Source organism: Rhamphochromis sp. 'chilingali', assembly GCF_963969265.1.
Source record: "Rhamphochromis sp. 'chilingali' genome assembly, chromosome: 8".
Lineage (NCBI taxonomy): Eukaryota > Metazoa > Chordata > Actinopteri > Cichliformes > Cichlidae > Rhamphochromis > Rhamphochromis sp. 'chilingali'.
The window spans coordinates 11086971-11101805 of NC_137935.1; the positions used below are offsets into that span (position 1 = coordinate 11086971).

Consider the following 14835-nt stretch of genomic DNA (forward strand, 5'->3'; position numbering starts at 1 on the left):
CCTCACCTGCTTTTTAGTGAAGTCCACGATCAGCTCCTTAGTCTTGCTGACATTTAGGAGGAGGTTGTTCTCCTGGCACCAGGTCTCCAGGTTCCTAATCTCCTCCAGGTAGGCCTTCATGAAGGACACACACACACACACGCACCGTTTTGAACCTTGTAAAGGATCTGAGTTTTACAGAGGGTCAGTTTAAATTGTCATATCTTCCTTCTGAAGTGACATAGGGCTTTCTACTTATTTCATTTAAAAGCAAACAAATGAACAAGGAAGGAGCTTTCCTAGTGGGTCCACTTAAGCGGTAAACATGTAAATAAAACTGTCTGCTGTTTGTAGTGTCTGCAGATTAAGTTTAAATTCTCCATTCTTCTGTCTCTAATCATAAGCACAAAGACATGTTACAGACACATTTTGGGGTCTGTAAAGGGGAAAATCCATCCTTAAACACAACATTTCTTGTCATATTGCATGGTATGTAATATGATGTTTAAGAAAGTTTTTTTTATTACAGGTGATTAAGAACATACATATGGCCTCAGTGGTCTGGAAATCATTCCCTCCGTCTAATTTACTAGTTTTAAGTAAACAAATAATTTCAAGTAAAGTATGTTTCAAATTTCAAGTAAAAAGGAAAAATGTTTTTTTTAATTTTATTTATTAAACCCAGTGTGTCCTTTTGCGTGTCCCTAATTACAGAATATAACAATTATGCAACAAATATATTGTGTATTTGATATGTAGGTTTACTTAAGTCAGTCCGTCTGTTTATTGTTGTTTAGATTGGATCTTACAAATATCTATAAGATCCTAACAAAAACACTGTTAATTTTGATTATTCAGAGACATGTTTGGTGAGAGAAATCTTTGTAAAACTATATTTTCTTGAAAATCGTTGGAGCCACTGAAGAGTTGCATTTTTATTTTAACTATTTTTAAGTTGTTTTTATTAATACAACTTAAAATCCTTAAAATTAAGAGAAGCTGAATGTTTATCCACGTCATCACGGAAAACGCCATTTCCCAGATATCTCCGGTGTGCTTACGTCAGTTATGTGCGCCCGTAACTCTGTTTTGCTCCCCTGACGCGCATGACACTGAACCAACGTGGCTTTTGCTTGAGAATAACTTTATTTCTTTTAGGTATTACGTGTAGTTACACGTTCATTAGATAAAAAGGTTTCATGCAAACAGCGGGAAGAGTTCCTCTGACACGTAAATCAACTCGTTTTGCTGCCTGAGAAACAAACTCGTGAGTAGTTCAGACATCATATAGGACTATAGGTTAGCTCTCTGATAGCAAAGAAGTGCGCTCGAAAGAGTTTTTCATCTCCAGTAGCGGTTTACAAAGGTGTGCGTTTTTCTAAAAGGACACACAGAAACATGTTTAACGAGGATGAAGACTGGAATGATGAAGAAGAGGGTCAGATCTTGAGTAAACCTGCCCTCAGTAACACCAAGAAGACAAGCAGTGGCATCAATGTGAAGGTACGTGTTTCTTTTGCGCTTACGGAAAACTTTTTATTCTCGCAAAGCATTACTATGTTTCTACTTATGGTAGTCGCTACTCGTTTTAAAAATATATTATTCAACCTGCTGTGATCCTCTGATCAGCCCAGGGTTGTGGGTAAAAGCAGCCTGATGCGGACACTGAAGACTCTGGGGTCAGTACCAGAGTGGAAGAGCGACAACCATAAACAGGACAGTGATGAAGACTCCGAAGAAGCTCCATCAAACATTAGGACAAAGAAGAAGAGAAGAAAAAAGAGAAAACTTGCAGAAAAAACAGAGGAGCAGCAAGAGAACACAGACCAGATCTTAAAGGAGGAGAAACCTGCACCAAAAAAGAGGAAGAAAAACAATAAAGCTGGTGAGTAATTAGCTGGTTATAAGCTTAGAAATCTGACACAGTGGTTTGCCACATTAGAGTTTTTAATCCAGCATCTGTAATTGGAGTGTTTGGATGTACAGTATTGTGCAAAGTCTTGAATCACATCTCATTTCTTTGTATTTTTTTAAGAAAATGAGAAATTAGTTCATCTATTTAGAGGTCGCCACTGCAGGCCATTTGTTTCCATCTCACCCTGTCCCTAGCATCTTCCACTGTCAACCAACCCTCTGCATGTCCTCTGAGTTCTTCCTCTTTTTCTCCTGCCTGGGAGTTCCATCTTCAGCATCATTTGTCCAATATGTCCAGCATCCCTCCTCTGCACATGTCCAAACCATCTCAGCCTTGCCTTGCCTCTCTAACTCTATCTCTAAACTGCTCAGCATGCTCATATCTAATCCTGTCTAACTTTGTCACTCCCAGTGAAAATCTTAGCATCTTCAACTCTGCCACATCCAGGTATGCCTCTTATGTTTTTGTCTTAAAACTCTACATCACAGCAGGTCTCACTACCATCTTAAAAAATTTCCCTTTCACGTTTCAGGCTGTCCTTCTGTCACTCGTCTCTACCCAGCCTGCACTCTCTGCTAATTATCTGTTGTTTTTGATGATCTTGCCCTGGTCTTTTAACTTGTCCACCTTCATGACCTCTATTTCTTGCATCTTCACTGTTACACATGTCCCCCTCTCATTCACACACATGTATTCTGTCCTCCACCTCGCCGGGCTCTCTTCCACACACTCTCACTACAGATCACAGTGTTATCTGAAAACACCATTGTCCATGAGAATCCTGCCTAAACTCATCTTTCACCACTGGAAACAAAAAGGGAGTCAGATGTAATCCAGTCACCACATTAAACCTATCTGTGCCTCTTACCGCACACCCCACCACAGTCTCTGTGTCCTCATTCATGTCCTGGACATCTTCATATACTTCTGTCCATATGTCCATACTATATGCTTTCTCTAGAGCCAAATAGACACAGTGCAACACCTTCTGACCTTCTCAATGCTTCTCCATTGTGGTGCAAAAATACTATTTTATATCTGTCAATCTGTGTTATCTTTGGCATTTCTTTGTAGATTCAATTCAATAAATGGGGATAAATTATGCTCTTGCAACAGGCTGCAAGTAACAATTCAAAATTAGTTGTATTAGATGTCTTTCTTTGCCCTGAAAAAGGTCAGGTGGAAGGATAGAAATGAGTGAAGAAGCAGCCAATGTCCAAAGAAAAACTTAAGACTTAAGTCTTTCAGAAAGCCTGGAGAACTATTGCTCAAGATCACTACATCATTGCAAAAGTCTGGCTCCTTGGAAGAAAAACTTAAAGAAATTAGGGGTCACTGAAGACTTTTGCATAGTACGTAGTACCAGCCTCAATCTTTCCTGAGTGTAAAATATTGACTAAACTGTTTTTTTGTTTTCTTCCAAAAGGATCTTCAAAGGCAAATGGCACATCTTCAGGGGAGGAGAAGAATAAAGAAATGACTGAATTGCTGATGAATGTAAACAATCCACAGAACACAGAAAAGATTGGCAGAAAACAGTGGAAAAACAAAATGAAGAACAAGAGGAAATGTAAAAATAAATACCGCCAGAAACAGCCTGAGGAGGAAGTAAATAAAGTAAAGTCTGTGGGTAAACATGAACTAAAGGAAGTAGTTAAACCTGATTCACATAGCAACAGCAACACTGGCAAAAACAATCAAAAAAAGAAAAATGAGAAACACCCTGAGGAGGCGAGTAATGAGAAGGAAACAAAGTGTGTCCCAGTTCAGAAATGTGTGCCTGAATCTTCTGCTGATGGATCAGAACAGAAAACACGTGAACCTGCAGTGGAGATTAAAGTTAATCAGCAGCAGTTCCCCATGAAAAGACTGAAACCTGAGCAGAGCAAAGCTCAGAGTCTGAAAAGACAGAAGCTGCAGAGGATGCTGCACAGCGAGGAGACAGAGCACCACGAGACTCCTGCAGAGCAGGAAGATAAGCCAGCAGAGTCAGAGGAAGAGGTGAAACAAGACCGCTCTGCCTCCCTCAGGTCCCGGATGGAGCAGCGGTTGGAGGCCGCTCGTTTCCGCTACATTAATGAAGTTTTGTACAGCACGTCCAGCGGCGAGGCGAAGCGTATGTTCAAGCAGGACCCACAGGCTTTCTGGATCTACCACAAAGGTTACACGGCTCAGGTTCAGAGGTGGCCCGCCAATCCAGTGGACGCCATCATCTCTTATATTCAGAAAAAGTGAGAAGCCTTCAATTTTCTGTGATGTTAATGCATGAAATAGAATTTTGCCCACAACCAAGGAATCTTCATGATTACAAATTTATAAAATTGTGCCAAATTTTTCAAATGTGTATGCCTATAGCTGGCATACACATTTACACCAGCAACACAAACAAGCACATTGTGTTCTTTACTCCCACCCTTTTAACCTTTGGGCCAGTAGAAGCTGTGATATGACTGTGAAACAATCAGGTAATATATCCATGAAGTATAAACACTGAAATGTTTTAGAATACAAATAGTTCCAAAGAGCACAGCTGGGAATATCCATTTATTTAAACTGCTTTAGCATTAATTGAATTGGGGGTTGGAGCACAGACCACTTAAAGTGCTCTCTGGTCAAGAAAGTGTGAGACCGCCTGATAATGGCTTTGCTATAACAATCCTTGGGCAGCGTTTCAAACAGAAACAATTAACCTGATGATAACAAAGCCCACCTCTTTAAGACAAGTTCATGTGATGAAAAAGTCCCTTGGAGGCAGGGAAAAGCTCCAGAAAGCTGAACAGGACCTCTGAGCACAAAAGGTTTAAAATTAAATCTTAAATGTCTGCACTGCAGTGTGTTGTCTGACCGAATAGGTTGGTTTGTCAAACTGTGCACTGATGGAATTGTGCTTTAAGATCTTTTCATCACAGGATGATCTTTAAAGTGGGTCTTTGATGCTCATTTCCACCTCCATACTTTTTCTTGGACTTTACTAGAGTTGCTTTGCCTGATTCACCCTTCAAAATAATACTTTTGATTTAAGCCCCTCTGTTCGTCACCTGTCTAAACAAACTATTTTATCTCCTTTCCCTTTAAAACATCTTTCTTCTGAATTGCAAACCATCTTAAGCACAAGGACTGGACAGCAAGGCTGCGATTTTCACAGAGCTGTGTGCCATTAAACAATGTGACATTGTGCATATATAAAAAAGAGAATAGGGAGGGGTTTCTGTCATTATTAGGCATCATATTCACACTAATGGAAATCCTCAGTTGGGTTCCTGTCTGCATAGAGCATGCAGTGGGGTTGGGACACCCACTGGCTCACCATAAATTCACCTGCAACAGAGATCACATCTGCTTCATTTGCTTCAAACGTTTGTGTTCTCACACGCACTTGTGTTTGGTAATGTCTGGAAAAAGTTCAATGTTTGCAGTGCATGTGTAAAACTGCTTAAGACAGGAGATTCTTAATCACCTCAGCTCAACATCTGAACGATTCATCATATTTTGAGCAGAAAGCACGGTGTGCTGTGTACACTGTTACTTTCAGACTTTTCCCAAAACATTTCCAGACCGTCTCTGCTCATCTCAAGAGTAAGAAGGAATTCTTCATGTAGAACTCCGGATGCTGACATCATTTATCTGCTGTAAACGGTAAACAGAAGACATTACTCTGCTGCACACTCTCGACAGCGAGGACTCACGCAGCTGATAATTTTGCACTGTGGGTGTTTAATCGATGCCTGGTTTTGCTGCTGTGAGAAGTTTGCCTCGTTAACATCAGCGGTTTGTCAGAAGACAACAGTTCTAACTAAAAGAAACACATCTACTGTACTGTTTTCTTTTTGCAGACCTTCCTCTCTCGTGGTTGCCGACTTTGGTTGTGGTGACTGTAACATAGCGCGCAGCGTGAAGAACAAAGTTCATAGCTTTGACCTGGCAGCCACCTGTGAGCTGGTTACGGTCTGTGACATGGCTCACGTGAGTGTCTTTCTGCAAAATACAGACACAATTGCACTGCGATTGTCGTAAAATGGAACTAAAATGAAACGCCCCGTGTCTGCAGGTGCCTCTTAATGACGCCTCTGTGGACCTCGCTGTGTTTTGCCTGTCCCTCATGGGGACCAATCTGGCGGACTTTTTAGCAGAGGCCAATCGAGTGCTAAAAAAGAGGTGTGACAAGGATTCTGCATATGCATGTGTTTAATGTCGTGCACACACTGTGTTTCTCATTATTTTTTGGCACCTTTGTTGCAGAGGAGTCCTTAAAATAGCAGAAGTGGCAAGCAGATTCGACAACGTGCGAAACTTCATCACTGCACTGTCAAGTCTTGGATTCAAGATGGTGTCGAAGGTGAGAAAAAGGGGTGATGCTTGGGACCATGTTTACAGGAAAACAAGTACTTCTTCCTTCTTTAAAAAATTCATGTCACAGTTATAAGATGAAAGTCTGAATTAAACATGTAAATATATAATATTTACTGTGTTCAGGTGTATTTTCTTTCTTTTGTCGTTGTCCTTTTTAAGAGCCTGTTGCTGAAAAATGCTTAATAAATTTGTCACAAGTAGATCAATGTCGTCTAAACAACTGAGTCTGAAGAACACTTGGACCACGTGATGAGTAATAGCTTAAACATTCATGTTTGTCTGCTAGAATTACTGTTATTTTTTTTCTTCCTTTCAGGACACAGAAAATAGTCATTTCTACTCCTTTGAATTTGCGAAGACGGGAAAGGCTCCAGAAAATCTGAAGAAAGTTGGACTACAGTTGAAGCCTTGTCTTTACAAGAAGAGATGAAGATGTAATAGGAATTCATAAACTTCTCTGTGCATCAGTACATAACTGGACAATGCTTCACGGGGTCACAGTTAATATACACTTAAATGTATCATATTTTTTGGTATATTTTTGATTATTCCTTTTGCATTTTGTTATAGATACGTGATTTTTTTTTTCATGTAACAGAGGTCTGTTAGTCTTTATCATCAGTATCAACATGGACGCACATTTTCTCATCACACAATGCACAGATCATTGATTGTATTGTTTACTCAAATACTGTAAATAAGAAATGTTTTTACAGTCCTGGAGTAAGTCACTGCGTTGGGTACAAAATCAAAAATGAAACTCGAGGCTGCTTGGTGACAGAATTTTCTAAGACAACTCTGTAAGTGCTACAATTGCTGTGGGAAAACCTTTAAAAGTCTTTAAAAATATAAACTTTTAAAAATAACTGTGTGATGTCTGTGATGCTTCAGACCCAACATGTCGTTCCCTAACCCTATTACAATTACTCTATATGAACAAACAACTGACTCCATAATTATTTTCCACAACAGTGCTGCAGAGAAGCTGCAGTTCAGTCTATTTACATCTGAATCACACATAGTACAGAAATGTATTTATAGCTTCACTCCTTTTGTCGTAGCAGATGGTCCTGACTAATTAAGCATTGCAAAGACACTAGAAGGACTTTTTTCATGTTGGAGCAGTGTGACAGTCATCAGTATGTGGGACTGTTTGCTGTGCTTGTAATGAGTTTGTTAAAACTAAGAAGTTAAAGATGAAAGATATTTACTTTGGAATCACTTTATTGACAGATCAAAAAAAATATACATCTGAAAAGAAACTGTAATAATGAAAAATTCAAGTAAGATTTAGTTTTTTTCTAAAAGTGCAAATTTTATGCATTTGAATAAAAAAGCCGGCAGGTGCCCCAAACTGCAGTTCCTAAGTGCTTCAAAAGTGAGTGACTCATGTTGAAATATTTACAGGATGGTGAAAAAGAAAAACAGTTTTGATTTCTATGGATGCTTTTCCCTTTCATAACAACTCAAGGGTGGATGCATTTTGTATTTAATTTGGTATTTAATCATTTTAAATAAGTCATCTTATTACGTTGTGTGGGTCTGCAGACATAGTTGTAACCTGTTCTGTCACAGAACTGGACTTTTTGTGCTGTCTAGTATTATGGCCTGATAAAAAGATACTATTAGCTGCCCCCTTGTTCTCTAGGGCAGGTGCTTTAATTTTCCCATAGGGGTTTGTGTCTCCTGCAGGAGTCTAGTATTATGGCCTAATGAGTATTTTATTAGTCTGTGACTTACTGCTAATTACCAGATATATTACAATTTATGAATATGAATAGTTTGTTAGCACTCCACCCTCTAGTACAAATATGTGAGGTCATGGCTCAAAAAGCACAGAGGCTTCAGAATGTGGAGTCTAGTATCAAGGGGTGACTACGTACATCCTTTATACAGTCTTTAGTTTAAACAGTAAAGTCATCAATGCTAATCTGCTCAAAATCTCACATTATTCAGGATATATACATACACAGTTTTTTACTTCAATGCTACAGAAAAACAAAACACTTGGAAAAAAAGAGTGCTACAGTTCCACTAAGATGCCACACCTAGTTTGTGCACAACTGGATGTGGTTTAAAAAGCCCCACAAAGCATTGTTGTCTTCACACTGTACTCTTGACGTCAATGACTATGGAGTAATTGACCATAGGAGTGCCCTCTTTGCTGTCTTTTTCTGTTACTGCTGGCTTTTTCACCTCAGGGGAGCCGGGGTCCTGCATGAGGGATGTCAAGGCTGAGAGATACTCCTCCTGAATTATACGGAGACAGATGGAGATACGGAGGAAAAGAGTTCAATTTAGTTTTGGATTTGAGACACTTAGCAAAGCTGGAGAAAATTATCATATTTAAATGTACCTTGTGCTCTTTCCTGCTGTTTCTTTGACTATAAAACAAAAAACAGAGGTTGATGGTGAATTATCTCAGTCTGGTATGGCAACCTGACTGTGGCAAACAGGAACAAACTGGACAAGATTGTCAGAACAGCTGGAAAAATCTCATTAGATAAACTGTATCACACTACTGCCTTACAGAGAGCTCAGTCTATTGCTGACTAAGAACGCCCTCTTTAATCAGATTTGATCAAATGGCCCCAGGACAACATTATAGGATGCATTTTGTGCCAAATCCAATTAGTATAGTGAATAACAAGATGCTGTGATGTGATTTCTGTAGTTTTGCTAATGTTTTATGTATGTATATGAATGAATGACTCTTGATGACTATCAGTATTTTTTTATATAAATTGATTTGTGACTTGGTGAACCAAAGACAATTATTCAGTTCAATTTAAATAAACCCGTTTTAAATTTTTTTTGAGAGATTTCACCACTAGATGGCACTGTGACATAACTGGCCACACCGAGTCAATTCAAATAAGCAAGCTGCAGAGGTGAATGCATTATATGTGACGGGAATATCAATGAATACGAGTGGTGACCCAAGCCTTCATCATTGATCTCTGGTGTCAAAAGCAGACGCTCACTTTGTACACTGCGACCTCAGTGACACAAACCCAGTGATGTCCTGCTGCTGACAAAAAAAATGTCCTCATGCAGCACTGGAGATGAGGGAAGGAGGAGTGGGGGGTTGACATTAGTCCCAAAATAACTTTCCTCTGTGGGGAGTCATGTTTTCTTGTTGTTCACTGGGTGCCTGACCTTCCCAAATTAACTTGACAGGACCCTCCCACTGGAGCATGCGATAACGTGCCTAGACTCCGTCAGCCAATGGCACCTTCACCAAATGTTCCGGTCAGAGTGACAGGCGTATTGAAATAACCTGTAAACCACTCTTGTGCAGCTCTATTCACAGCGGGGCTTGATCTGATCCTGACAGACATTCTTGTGAGAAGTTAGATTTGGCAGTGAATGTGGAAATGTGGAAGCTTCTGGAGGCAGAAACCATTAACAGTTCTAGGACTGTGAAAGATATCCCACATCAGTACTAAAAGATGTGACTCTTTCTCCAACAGCAACAGGATTAAGAGATGAATTTGTGGATTTTTTTCCACTGGTGAATGGCAACTTGAATTTTATTATACTAATAACTTCCGAACATGTGGACCTTCTGCACATTTCACCTTCCCTTTTGCAAAGTGTCGGTGATGATAATTGGCCAGCGAACAGCAGTCTGCTGCGCAAATTGCCAGAAGTAACACCGCTAAAAGCCAGAACAGGAAACTGGAAAATAAATCTGTTTTTCTGACTGCCTAACAGCCTCTACCTGTCTGCAAGCAGGGCTGTGGTGGCAGAGGCACCTGTCTGCTTCAGCCACATTACTTCCTGTTTGTGAATAACAGCTTGGTACTGGGGTTTTGGTTAGTTGGGTTAACGATCCACACATCCTGTTTGTCTAGTACTCTCTGTACACTCTGTGCCATCGGCAACATTGCCCTCATTTGCCCGTCAGCGCATCACCTGCCGAGTTGCTGTTTGTCACCTGTGGAAGCGCTTAACTCACCAGCACACACAGAGGATGATGACAGAGATAAGAACGAGGGCTAATGCTGAAGAGATGCAAATCATGGATGTGAGAGCTGCAACACAAAGCACACAAAGAAACTGATATCAGCTAAACATCTCAGAAAACCTCACAGTGAAACTGGTTACGCACGTAAGCATGCCGATATTATCAGGAGCTCTCTGTTGTGTCATGTTCCTCTGAGTGCAAAAGCCCATCATGGCAGACACGTACCGAGCTGTTCAAGCCTAGTTGTGACTTCCACCTGAAAGCTGACTGTAGCAGTGTGGTGACAGAAGGATGCCCAGCAGGTGTACAGGCCTTTGTTCAGCTCTGCAAGCTCTGACTGGAAGATCATCGCAGATCCCTCCGTTTGCACAATTGAGCCATCACTCCTGAAATACCAGGGATTTACAACTGAGTTTCTCTTTAAGTGACATTTTTGGGGAAATATAGCCATGTGCTGTATTTCTGAGGGTTAAAAATAAAACTCTAATCACTCTAATGTCTGTACAGTAAATAGGAGGCTGTAGGTAACTGGCTTAACTTTGCTTACAGAGTGGAAGCAGGGAAAGAGCTAAGCTGGCTCTGCACCACTATCCCTAAAGCTCACTTTAACGCTTCACATTGTGCCAAAAACCCCAAAACAAAACCAAAAGTGTAGAAGTTTCCATTATAGACATTACATGCCAGATCATTTCTTAGCTGGTAAAATCATCTGAAAGACTGAAAACAGGTGGAAAGTTGGTTAAGAAATCTCTGCACATTACTCTGCATTACAAAAGTTGTTCACACGTGGTTACAAAAAATCAACAAAAAATGTACAAATGGACAGAACCAGGGTAATTATTTGCCTTTATTTAAACGGTAAAATACCCCCTAATAAATCGTGCTCTATGACAATGTGTTGCTTCTTCTACTTCCTCTACTACTGTGGGAACACTCAATTTTGTGTGTTCACAGGAACTTCCTGATCATGATTAGGTGGTAGATAACAGATATACCTCCTGCCAGCTGAGACTATAATTGGACAGGCTACTGTTTTTTTGACAACAGTAGGAAAGTTAATGCACCTGGTACTAAAGGTGCTGTTTTTAGTTGTTTGCCTGCTCCCAGATAAAGCAAAGTTAAACTGTCTCCTTGCTGTTGTTGGCTATTGCACTAAGCTCTTTATGTAAATAACTCAACTGATATTTTCAGAGAGCTACTTCTTAATTGTGGGAGCACAGATTTTTGTGCAGTGCACTATGTTCAGCTTCCTCATTGTGAACAGGTGGTTTGAAACACCGGATACAGCACCTCTTACAGCTGAGCTCGTACTCTGGCACGTTGCCTTCAATTTCGAGCAGTATTTTCTGGTTGTGACAATTCTTGTCGAGGGACAGTCTGTATACAACAGGTTGATCGCTGTAGCGGCTTTGCAGAGGAGTCGTGAAGTTCAGGACTCTCAGAGAAGAGATATCTGGCAAAAAAACAGTAGAAATATTTAAGATGAACTTTGTGCGTTAGTGTTCAATCGAGTATTGTTTCTGTTGCTCTTACAGTATCTGGGCATATGAACAGTCCTTCTCTGTGTGACCCCTGGTTCAAAATGGTACACACAAGTCAGGTTTTGCCCCTCATGACGGTTCAGCGGAAATTCATAAGTCGCCCTGAGATTCATTGAGTTTCTTTCATATTCTGAGTGCACAGAGGTTTGCCTTTCATTTTTTTCGGGAAGGTCCCATGCAAGGTTTGTCTCGAAACACTCCCCTGTGCACTTGCACACTGCCAGCCAGAGATGAGAGTCTTGTTGTCTCACCACAGATGCGCTCAGCAGGGGGGCTTCTGAAAAAGAAAAGGGGGGTGTCAGGAAGGGGATGAGCAACCGCGTGAGGTTGTCTGTGTCATAGAAGGTAATATTTCTAAGAAATGACTAGCGTACTGTGCATGGGGATGTTTATTATTCTTTCCTCTTCTGCCTCCAGGCTCGGATGCTTTACTATGCAAGTCAAATTCTGACCGGCATAGAGAGAGGACAGGAAGTGCACAGAGCTGCGAGCAAATACCAGACCATCAGCCTGCTGTTTGGTCTCCACCAGGCTATCGATGCTGTTGTTGGTGTTCCTTACGTGCCAGGTTATAACTGCTGCCGGAGGGGCGCTGTCCACAGAGCATTGCACCTTTGTGTACTTCAGACCTTGTCTCCACTCAGTGCTGGTGTTGACGGTGATGTTAGGGTGAGCTGTGCAGGAAAGAGAAGTTAAACAACAGGAAGTGGAGGGCTTCCACTTGATGAAAAAAATTTAATCTATGGCCACATATATCCGCTACTGATAAGAAATTAGGGTTGGTTGGTTGATTTGCTGAACATACCACAAAGAGGGAGTGTTATGCTTCTGTTCTCTGGTTTTTCAAATGCTGGGTGATTTATCACACACTCTGCAGTGAGCTCCCAAGGCAAGCAGGGAGGGAGGAGTACAAACCCCCTGACAGAGTGGCTTCCATTATGAGAAGTGGAGTTGAACCAAAAGTCTTCAGACACACCCTCTGGTAGAAGCCAGGACATGTTGGCTGCAGGAACAGCATCATCTGCTGAGCACTCAATCACTCTGTGTCCATCTTCAGTCCGCAAATCAACTCGTATTGTAGGAGGAACTGATGGGAAACGTATAGAGAGAAGAGTTCACATCAATATTTCATAGTCAGATGATAGAGAAGGTCAAAGCAGAGTTTCACCTACCTTGTTGTATAGGTTTAACAGTGACATTGAACCGCAGCACTGCTGTAAGGTGCTGATAAGAGAAGGTGCATTTGTAAAGACCAGCGTGTTGAAGATCCACAGGGCCCTGGAGTCTCAGGCTCTTGTCCACCAGCTTCACACTCTCAGGCAAGGGGCCATCATCTCTGGAGGGCAAATATGCAAAATATGCAGGAATTCAGAAATGTTTTCATTTGTCTTAATATAAGAATACAAAAGGAAAAAAAAGCTTGAATAAATAAACATTTGAATCAGAAAATGTATCTAAATATGGTTCCTGCTTACAGTCACTTGTGGTTTTTATGCCACCAAATATGCCACCACTGAAACTACCTACATATCCTGTGGAGGATGTGTATATTCTTTCTCTGTATATATACATGAAAAAAGTGTGACTGAAGCTTGTTTTTATTTTTGTAAAAGCATATTATTTTTGCAGGTACTGTTCATTTTTGCTCCTTTTCTTTTGGTTATGTGGTTAGTTTCCCAAATATCTGAACCAGCCCATCCAGCACCAACAAATGTTTCTTTGCAGGTTACTCGACCATGACCTAAATTCACTCAGTTGCTGATTAGATATTTGCACTGATTCACAGTTGAACAACTGCACCTAATACGGTAAAATAGGGAAATCAAACACAGTACGAGCACTTACTGATGAATATACTTCTTATTTTGTCATTAATGGGTAATTTCCCCATACTTTTTTAATAAGTCATTTTTATCTGTCTTGCACATTATTTTCTATTATTTGTGCACAATAATGGAGTGGACCTACTTTGTATCAGATTCTCAACCTTAACCTTCCCTAACATGATGAATTTCATCATCATGCCAGCTCATAACGCAGTCTGTCTGTTATAATTATCATTTTTAGAGTTCGAACGCTTCTATAATATATGAAATTGATGTAGTAGTCCTTTGACACCAAATATTTCCTACTTTTTGCAGGTAACATTGTAGCGTGGCACGTTCCCTTCGACCTCGAGTCTGATAACAGCTTCAGTCTCCTCTTCCTGCAGCTCCACGTCATTGCTGTTCCCTTCCAAGTCTGAGTACAACTGACCTGGAGCCAAATCTGTAGATTTAAAAAAACAAAAACAAACTCTGTTCCTCTGTTACCTCTTGAGCATTAGCAGTTTATTCAACACTGATTGTACTCACAGAAAACTGGCAGTGTTAGGGCTTGTGACTCCTTTTGTGTAAATTTAGGATGGTCAAACACACAAGTGATGTTGTGACCCCCGTATTTTGTTACGGGGAGGCGGACTGAGACTCTCTGTATGTCTGAGTCTGTGTCGTTCTCTCTCGCCAGCTCTTCAGCCATGTTCAAAGCCAAAGAGATGTCAGTGTCAGGTCTCCCTCCAGATGAAATGCAAGAGACCACCCAGAAATCATTTCCGTCTTCTTGGTGTACCATCTCTGCTTTAATAGTCACATTTGGCCTTGCTGCAGAGCAGGAAGAAGGGCGAGAAGAGTTATTTTTCACAAGCTCTAATGTTTTTTCCAGCAAATTAAAAAGTCAGATAACAAGTAGAGGCTCAGGGTGTTTTGGTTAAATAGGAAGCTGGGGCCGGATGAGCTGAATGTTAGCTAAACACACGCCATGAGGAGCTTCTGCTTGGGTTTGGAGAGTGCTGACTTAGGCTTATCACCTGTCCCATCTGTTGGCTGAGCTGCAGCTGAGAGCAGATGTCTGGCCCAGCTGCTACCCAACCAAAGCTGAGAGAACCGCAGGCTTTAATACGAGGAATCAGCATAGATCAGAGTCTATTATCAAATACGTAAAAGTTTTGGTGTTACGCAACAGTCAAATGCCTCTAATGAGCAAGTGGGTTAACACCTCATAATAAATTGGGTGCTGGACAGGGGTGTGCACACATTTGGAGT

The 14835-nt window shown here is 40.8% G+C and overlaps 2 protein-coding genes and 1 long non-coding RNA gene across 3 annotated transcripts; 1 reads left to right on the plus strand and 2 right to left on the minus strand.

The window, feature by feature from the left end:
• The first annotated feature begins 1061 nt into the window (after window positions 1-1061).
• Window positions 1062-7110, plus strand: rrp8 (ribosomal RNA processing 8). The gene is made up of 8 exons (XM_080888463.1): window positions 1062-1246; window positions 1365-1482; window positions 1609-1864; window positions 3321-4125; window positions 5728-5857; window positions 5943-6049; window positions 6134-6230; window positions 6561-7110. Exons 2-8 carry the CDS (start codon window positions 1378-1380, stop codon window positions 6672-6674), a joined length of 1614 nt encoding a protein of 537 aa, XP_080744589.1. The 5' UTR covers window positions 1062-1246; window positions 1365-1377; the 3' UTR covers window positions 6675-7110.
• A 1225-nt stretch (window positions 7111-8335) lies between these two features.
• On the minus strand, window positions 8336-11818 carry LOC308401755 (uncharacterized protein). Its single transcript, XM_080890134.1, has 6 exons — window positions 11748-11818; window positions 11505-11667; window positions 10440-10600; window positions 10206-10281; window positions 8601-8628; window positions 8336-8494 (listed from the first exon to the last, which is right to left on the minus strand). The coding sequence occupies exons 1-6, from the start codon at window positions 11758-11760 to the stop codon at window positions 8348-8350; spliced, it is 588 nt and encodes a 195-aa protein (XP_080746260.1). The 5' UTR covers window positions 11761-11818; the 3' UTR covers window positions 8336-8347.
• A 1128-nt stretch (window positions 11819-12946) lies between these two features.
• LOC308401330 lies at window positions 12947-14236 on the minus strand. The gene is made up of 3 exons (XR_013972533.1): window positions 14110-14236; window positions 13888-14023; window positions 12947-13091 (listed from the first exon to the last, which is right to left on the minus strand). It is a non-coding gene; the product is annotated as an uncharacterized lncRNA (long non-coding RNA).
• Between the last annotated feature and the right edge of the window lie 599 nt (window positions 14237-14835).